Genomic DNA, 9,323 nt, shown 5'->3' on the forward strand with positions numbered 1-9,323 from the left:
GATTCAGAACTTTTTTTAAATCAATGGTTGTTTAGTAGTCGAATATGTCGGAAACATTAACTTGCTTGACTATGCTGAAGGTCATGCAACTGTTTGTTACATGCAAAATGCTTTGTGGACTTCACTGGGCAGATTTTGCTCTCCGGTTTTGTGATGAAACAAAGGTGTGGTTGAATTTATTCTGCCACTGTGTCTTCTTATTGTCTCGTCTTTAGGCCTATATATCACGTTGGCAAGGCATATGAACAAACACGTTATAGAGCCAACAACCCAATTATCACAACACATAGGTTAAATGGCTTTTTTTTACCTGGCTTGGCTTCCCCAGTGATTTTACCCACTCACCGCTACTGATGGTAGGGGGGGGTTCCCGCAACACTGCTGATCAACAAATCCACCAGGTTTTGTAAGTAGCCTGTGTATTAAATTAAATATCATCGCTCAATAAACACATAGTGAGAAAAATGACTTTCTCTAGTTTATAAGTGATTTATTTGCTAATAGAGGGACTGACTGTAACTACAGAATATATTCATGCCGGTGACGCTGACACCGTTACTATGCAACCAGCTGTGTACGTTGCTGAATGCTTGCTCATAACGTTTGGCTATTTGCTGCCAGAGCTATATTTGTAGTAGACAAGTACCATCCTTCATTTATACACAATAAACTTTTATGAAAACAGGCATGTTGTTTTGGGTTAGCAGACGAAGCCACCTGATGCTTAAAAATCTGGATTAGTTATCACAGCTTTATCCATGTTGAAATGAGTTGGCTAGCCAGCTAACATTAGCTAGCAAGTTGGAGTTGAAACATTATTGAAAGCAAGCTGTCTACATCCTATGATTTGCTAGCAAGCTAGTATCCAAGTGCCTACTCTGTATTGACCTCAATACCAATGTGCTACAGTTAGCTGTTGTTGGCAAGGTAACTAGCTAATGTGAGCTATGCATATCTTCCTCTGACATGCTACATCACATTACACATTAGCATGATATATTTAGCTAGCTACAGTATCATGCCGCTTTCATCTGTGGTATCATACCTAGCTTGGCTCGCTAGCATTATCAAATCATGTTTTATAAACAAAAGTAGCTACTAGCTATCTAGTACCAGCTATCTACTTAGCTAACCTACTCACCAATACCACTTGTTTGACGGTTGACAGGCAGCAGAACTGACCGTGTCAGCTGTAATCCATTCCTGACCATCTGACAATATTGTTGAAATGCATTGGAAGTTTTCACTTTATGGAAACCCATTTTACTCCTATTTTCCAAGAAAAATGTGTGCATTGGACACAAATGTGACGTGCTCTATCATAATCATTTGGAAGTCGCTATGGCAAATTTTCATATAAATTGTTTTTTTTGTCAACACTTAGATTTTCGTCTGTTTGTGGGTTTCATCTGGTTTAAACAAAACAATGTCTTTGCTTTTATAATCTGTATGTATCATTGCCAAATTCTGAGTATAACTATAGTTTTTAATCTTATAAACATAGGATGAAACACACTGTTGTGGTTTGAGATCTTCACTTAGTGTGAGCTAAGGTTAAACTAATGCTCAATCACCTCAGCAGCTAACCTTAACCTGGCTAGCACTGTGAATGTACACTGAACAAAAATGTAAAGTATTGAACCCTTGTTTCATGCGCTGAAATAAAAAATCCCATAAATGTTCCATAAGCACAAAAATGTTGTGCACAAATTTGCTTACTGTACATCCCTGTTAGTGAGAATATCTCCTTTGCCAAGATAATCCATCCATCTGACAGGTGTGGCTTATCAAGAAGCTGATTAAACAGCATGATCATTACACAGGTGCACATTGTGCTGGGGACAATAAAAGGCCACTTTAAAATGTGCAGTTTTGTCACACAACACAATGCCACAGATTGGCATGCTGACCACAGGAATGTCCACCAGAGCTGTTGTCAGACAATTTAATGTTGTCTACCATAAGCTGCCTCCAACGTCATTTTAGAGAGTACGTCCAACCAGCCTTACAACGGCAGACCACATGTAACCACACCAGCCCAGGACCTCTACATCCGGCTTCTTCACCTGTGGGATCAGGTGATCAGGTGCAGCCCTTTTGTGGGAATCTGGGTTCTATGTCGGGGCCATACTTCAAGTCAACTACCCCAAAATGACAGTTACACAGAACATGAATGTGCTGCTGACTGGTGATTGGCCAACACTATTGCCAATCACCCCACACGGTAGTCAGGACATAAAATGGGTATATCTACAGTACATTCCTTCAGCACCTATAATAAAGGCAGGAACAATAAAACATTTTCTAAAAACACTTTGCAGAGTAAACAGTTAAAGCAACAAGAATCACATAACAGGTAAGGAATTGTAAAAGAGATAACTTGTCCCGTACTCAACTAAAAAACAATGCAACAATCCTCCTTTCTTTTAACCCTCCTGCTGTGTTCCGGTCGATTTGGACCGATTTACAAGTTTTATCTCTGAAAAATGTAGTTCATTTAATCTGCTTGTCATAAGGTTCCATGACTTTGTCCACACAGGATATCTGAACACACAAAATACATGTTGATGATTTTCATAAAATTTGGGGTGTTTTATTTAACTTTTGTACACCTGTGGTGTTCCCAGTCAAAAATGACCAGTCATTAGAAATTAATGGGTGAGACAACAATTAGTGTATGAAATTGAGTTCAGGCACATGCCCATTCATCAGATGGACACACTTCCTCTCAGACCCCCATATGCATGTGTGTTTGAGCACAAACACACACACACACACACCTCACTTCCCTTCTTGGCTTCCATGGCAACCCCCACGGGAACCTTTTCCCCAATACAATCTTTCCCCCACAGGACCCACACCTGTTGGCATTCTCACAGACAATCGCAACATTGTTTCAATAATACAGTTGAAGTTGGAAGTTTACATACACCTTAGCCAAATACATTTAAACTCAGTTTTTCCCAATTTCTGACATTTAATCCTAGTAAAAAATGCCCTGTCTTACGTCAGTTAGGATCAGCACTTTATTTGAAGAATGTGAAATGTCAGAATAAGAGTAGAGAAAATGATTCATTTCAGCTTTTATTTCTTTCATCACATTCCCAGTGGGTCAGAAGTTTACATACACTCAATTAGTATTTGGAAGCATTGCCTTTAAATTGTTTAACTTGGGTCAAACGTTTCGGGTAGCCTTCCACAAGCTTCCCACAATAAGTTGGGTGAATTTTAGCCCATTCCTCCTGACAGAGCTCGTGTAACTGAGTCAGGTTTGTAGGCCTTCTTGCTCACACATGCTTTTTCAGTTCTGCCCACAAATTTTCTATAGGATTGTGGTCAGGGATTTGTGATGGCCACTCCAATACCTTGACTTTGTTGTCCTAAGTCATTTTGCCACAACTTTGTAAATATGCTTGGGGTCATTGTCCATTTGGAAGACACATTTGCGACCAAGCTTTAACTTCCTGACTGATGTCTTGAGATGTTGCTTCAATATATCCACATCATTTTCCTTCCTCATGATGCCATCTATTTTGTGACGTGCACGAGTCACTCCTGCAGCAAAGCACGCCCACAACATGATAATGCCACCCCCGTGCTTCACGGTTGGGATGGTGTTCTTCGGCTTGCAAGCCTCCCCCTTTTTCCTCCAAACATATGGATGGTCATTATGACCAAACAGTTCTATTTTTGTTTCATCAGACCAGAGGACATTTCTCCAAAAAGTATGATCTTTGTCCCCATGTGCAGTTGGAAAACGTAGTCTGGCTTTTTTATGGCGGTTTTGGAGCAGTGGCTTCTTCCTTGCTGAGCGGCCTTTCAGGTTATGTCGATATAGGACTCATTTTACTGTGGATATAGATCCTTTTGTACCTGTTTCCTCCAGCATCTTCACAAGGTCCTTTGCTGTTGTTCTGGGATTGATTTGCACTTTTCGCAACCAAAATACGTTCATCTCCAGGAGACAGAACGCCTCTCCATCCTGAGCAGTATGACGGCTGCGGGGTCCCATAGTGTTTATACTTGCGTGCTATTATTTGTACAGATGAACCTGGTACCTTCAGGCATTTGTAAATTGCTCCCAAGGATGAACCAGACTTGTGGAGGTCTACAATTTATTTTCTGAGGACTTGGCTGATTTCTTTTGATTTTCCCACTGTTGTCAAGCAAAGAGGCACTGAGTTTGAAGGTAGGCCTTGAAATACATCCACAGGTACACCTCCAATTGACTCAAATTATGTAAATTAGCCTATCAGAAGCTTCTAAAGCCATGACATCATTTTCTGGAATTTTCCAAGCTGTTTAAAGGCACAGTCAACTTAGTGTATGTAAACTTCTGACCCACTAGAATTGTGATACAGTGAATTATAAGTGAAATAATCTGTCTGTAAACAATTGTTGGAAAAATGACTTGTGTCATGCTTGTGTCATGCTCTCATCTTATCTACGAACATAGACAGGGCTCTAACTCCTCTAGCTCCACAATGAAATAGGGTGCAGGCCAGGCAGCAGGCTGTTAGCCAGCCTGCCAGCTTAGTGGAGTCTGCCACTAGCACAGTCAGCGTAGTCAGCTCAGCTTTCCCCATTGAGACCGTGTCTGTGCCTCGATCTAGGTTGGGCAAAATTAAAAATGGCAGAAAACCGCTCGTCTGTAGCCCAATCATTCAAAACTAAAGACCTATTTTACCTGACCTACATGTTTCTACTTTCTGGCTTAGACTCCTGGGACGCTCTTAATGGGTACACACAAATTAATCATCATAAGTAAGGAACTATCAAAACTATGAAAACATTTAAAATAAACCCTATTTAATCTATAAATAAAGGTGTCTCACAGAAAATAGATGATTAGCATTATTGATCAGATGTGATGGAGGTCATTACCACTAAATAAATTAATTTTAGGTGTGCCGAAGAATTTTCTATCACATCATGGTGTGCCACGGTTCCAGAAGGTTTGGAAACCACTGTTTTAGACCATTCCATTGGTCCTTAAGTGAAATGTCCACTCAACCGGGGCCCGGGGCCACGCAAAATGAACTTGCCCATTGTCAATGAGCGTCATCACTATCTTTCCTTTGTGGTACATCAAACAATCATTATTACCAGCTGAGATAAATGTTAATGAGTTGATTTTACTCCTGGCTCAGAGTTTGTCTGGGCAGTGTCTTAACATCATTTTAAAATCTACTCTGAGCAGTGTTTTTTGTTGTCTTAAAAAAGGTTTTAACAGGATTCATAGGACCTTTTCAGAGATGCTTTGTGGGATACAGGCCCAGGTGGCAGAAAGGAAAAAACTCAAGGCATTGTCAATTTTTTACAATTTATTGTAACCAGGAATGCTGCTTTCCCTGAGAACAAGTAACTCAATATTACAAAATAAGACATCTACACAATGTAGATTAGTCACATTAATATTCCCAGTCAGTGCAATTAGCAGCTATTCACAGTGTTCTAAAGGAAATAAGACATACATGATGAATCTGTTATGGCACATAATATGTACTTTGTCATTCCAGTTAAGAAAAAGACTATGTAAAGACTCTAGGGAAGCAAGTTCTACCCTATTGTTATTCCTCCATCCCTGACATATTTCATTAAAACAGGCTCAGGTCATAAGCTTCTCATGAATACCCCCTGTGCTTTACTCTCTCTCCCACTCTCTCCTTCAGGTCATGACCAAAGCCCTTTTTAATAGTTACTGTACCTAGTACAATAGTTACTGTTTGTATGTCACAAAGGTGCTTTGAGTGTAATGAGCTGTTCTTACCAACAGTTTAGCTCCTACCGGAGCTTGAAAACACCAGTTCAACATTGACAAGAGCAAACCTCTCAACACATAGCAATGTCGTTTTTTCAGCTCTGCTGTAAATGTTGTATTTCCAGTGATCATTGATTTCTTCGGTCTTTTGCGTTGTATGTCATTTTTTAAAACAACACATAAAGGCTGATATTTTGTCTTTTAAAGGCATAGACGTAAATAATACTGAGTTGTTCAGTCTTAACTCAAATGTAATACCCAATGCTCACATGAAGCAAAGTAAAGATTTGCACCATATCCAAGGTGTACATGATTCTTTGGCTCACTGGTTATTAGAACTGGGGCTACTTGCTCATTGTCTATGACTCACTATGAGCCCCTGACCCCAAAGTGAGCTTTCTGTCATCCATATCGGACTGAGAGTCTATAGAGAGGACATGAATACTCTCATAAACAAGTGCTTAATCCACATCTCTCTCTGAGAGCCACGTCCCACATCCTGGGGACTGCTGTCTGTCAGCCTGTGGTTTACAGCGGAAACTTTCAATTTCACCCTCTTTCCTCCAGCTCACATTTTTGTGATATCCATTGTGTCTTGAATGTCAATCACCTCGAATCCGGGGTTGTCAATACCTAGCTTCCTGTGGTGGTTGTTTTGGCTATTGTTGTGGTTGCGTTGGTCTGGATCACTCTGAAAGCATTGGACACAGTGTGGGGTCGTCACCGGCACGGTTCTGGAGAAGTTGGAGAAGTCCACACGGTACTTGCCTGTCTTGGTGCGGGAGATGATGGGCAGGAAGCTGTATCCCCATTGGACCTCCTGGGGGATGAAGGAGGTCCGTACCTGGCAGGCGGAGCTGGTGGACTCAGCCATCCCGTCCAGGAAGACCACCAGCTCAAAGTCCTGCTGCTGGAGGGTGTCCGCTGACATGTCGTAAAACGGACTGGCCTTGTCGATGATGTGGTACAATGTCAGCGGGCAGACAAAAAACAGGTTGTCCTTGCCAGCGTCCACTGCAAAGTCAATGCCTACCTGGTCGAGAATTATAGTCTCACCTTCCGGCGTGACAGTTGTCCTAAGCAGCTTGCCGTAGATTTGGCTCCCGATGAGCAAGGTCTTGCGGAGGTTGGCCACTCGGATAAGCAGGCACAGACTGCCCTTCTTCAAGCAGATGACCGCTGTGTTACTGAAGGTCACTGTCTTTGCCCTCTTCTTGGGAAGGGAGATCTTGGCCAGGATCACCCCACACATGAAGCAGTTGACAAAGACCCCAATGAGGGATTGGATGACGATGAGGGCCACGGTGCCTGGGCAGTGCCCAGTGAGTGCCCGTCCACCATAACCAATTGTTGTCTGGGTCTCCAAGGAGTACAGGAAAGCCGTGGTGAGTCCATTGACATTGTCTATACAACGGACGTGGCTGTCTGTGCGGTTCTGTCCAATCAGATCACCATTGCTCTTGGCAATCCAGTACCACAGAAGGCTGAAGACAAACCAGCTCCCTGTGAAGGAGGCGACAAAGAGGAGGAGGACGAAACGCCAGCGGATCTCCACAACCGTCGTCCAGAAATCCCCCAGGTAGGCAAATTGGTTGTGGTACTCGATGTTGCCAAACTCAATGTTGCAGCGGCCATCTTTGGTCACCAGACGAGTCCGGCGGATTATGCGCTCCATCAGGTGGTCGTGGATGTGCCTCTGGACGAACTGGAACATCCTGGAGCTTTGGGAAAAAGTATATAAGACCGGGATAAACCACAATGGAGAAACCACAAACGTGGTCAACTAGCAAACACTAATTTAAGTTGGTTATAGAAAATTAACATCAATAAAATGAATATATATATTAAAAAAATTATAATAGCGTAAGTGTTGTTTATCTCAGTTGAAGTTTTGGAAACATGTTTACTAATCTTTTTGTTTCATAAAACACCTCGTCAGCAATAGATTTGAAAATGTATCTTTGATATTCCATTCATTTTTATTCCTAACAACACATATTACATTTGTCATAGATATATGAGATAAAAACACATTTTGTGTCGCAGGAGATTAAATAATTGATAAAAGTGACATTTAAGATTTCACAGTTACTCACCCTACAAAGTGGTAAGGGTACATTTGTGGTTCTAACTGTTTTGAGTGTCTCAGGAGATTAAATAATTGATAAAAGTGACATTTAAGATTTCACAGTTACTCAACCTACAAAGTCGTGAGGGTACATTTGTGGTTCTAATTGTTCCACTTTTGTTCCACAAAACTAATCCCTGGCAGCAGTACCACTGAAGGGAAACCAGACAATAGTAATGACCTTGCACTTTAAAACTCGCTGGCCTACATGACTATGGCAACACAATTAACTGTTTAACATAGGTCACTCATCCTCTAATAAAACTCAATGAGGCAACACTATTTCTGCCATTAAAAGACAACAGCCTTTTCTCAAAATTAGAAAAGTGAAAACGTTCACCCTTCTCTCCTATTCAGCAAACAAAAACACAAAACGTCTCACTTTATGAAAAATCCCCTAACAATACTTAAGAAATAGATCACTGTCACACTGTCGGTCTGTCTATCTGAACAGCAGAAAATCCACTTCACGTACCTGCTAAGTGAAACCATGGGCCAAACTGCAGAGACAGGATCAGTCTGGGACCTCACACTTATCAGAGTGAGTTGCAATATAGGCGTTGCAAAGGTTTTAATCCACAGGGAAATTTCCTAATCCCAGCCACATGCCATGGTGTACAGCCCTCATACAAACAGACAAGAGAGGCAAGTTGGAATGTTACGACTGTGCGTCACAATTTTAGCTATTAGACCCAAGTCAACATCCCACCACACTCTCCTCCAGAGTCCCCAGTATAGCAACTCACTCCATCCCGAGTCAGTGTGTTGTGGTTGGCTGTGGCTCCCTCACCCTGACCTGGTGGCTCATTGTACATGGTATCCACCACCACAAACACACGTGAAGGCTCAGCTCCAAAAATGTAGTATTCTGGATTCCATGGCCGCACAGTTTGCCAGAAGGCACACAATAAGTATGGCAGACAGAAGGTGCACCTATTGGAGAGGGGGCAATGTAACCAGTGCAGCACTCATGCTGTTGTTGTTTTCAACTCCCCTGAGAACATTAGGGCTTTGCGTTGAGGGCCACACAAAGAAATCCTTGAATCGCATTGCCCTTTTTTTTCGCTAGTCCCCAACCACCCCTCCTCCTCAAAACTTCAGCCTTCTTAGTATTTGCATCAGAATGAAGTATGCTGGAGTAGCAGGGAGCAGTGGGCGATATTCCAGTGGCAGAATGAGTTTGGAAAATAACATTTTTCTCAACTGTGGAACACATAGTCAGATTGGCCAACTGGCAATTCTGGCAAATGCCAGAAAGGCTGGACCATCTTTTATTGGGGTGGGCTGGTCAAATCGTTTTAATAAATAAATAAGACCGATTTTTAGGATGTCTCATGGTCTGACAAACACCACTCTAGCTCTGTCACCTTTCACCACAAATGCGGAAGTGCGACATAAGCGGATGCATCCAAAGAAAAAAAAAAGATTTATCAA

The 9,323-nt window shown here is 41.9% G+C and overlaps 1 protein-coding gene across 1 annotated transcript; it reads right to left on the reverse strand.

Moving 5' to 3' along the window:
• Positions 1-5,428: 5,428 nt before the first annotated feature.
• Positions 5,429-7,475, reverse strand: LOC106567614 (ATP-sensitive inward rectifier potassium channel 1). Its single transcript, XM_014137121.2, has one exon. The coding sequence runs from the start codon at positions 7,473-7,475 to the stop codon at positions 6,330-6,332; it is 1,146 nt and encodes a 381-aa protein (XP_013992596.2). The 3' UTR covers positions 5,429-6,329.
• Between the last annotated feature and the right edge of the window lie 1,848 nt (positions 7,476-9,323).

Source organism: Salmo salar, chromosome 13 (assembly GCF_965601325.2).
Source record: "Salmo salar chromosome 13, fSalSal1, whole genome shotgun sequence".
Taxonomy (NCBI): domain Eukaryota; kingdom Metazoa; phylum Chordata; class Actinopteri; order Salmoniformes; family Salmonidae; genus Salmo; species Salmo salar.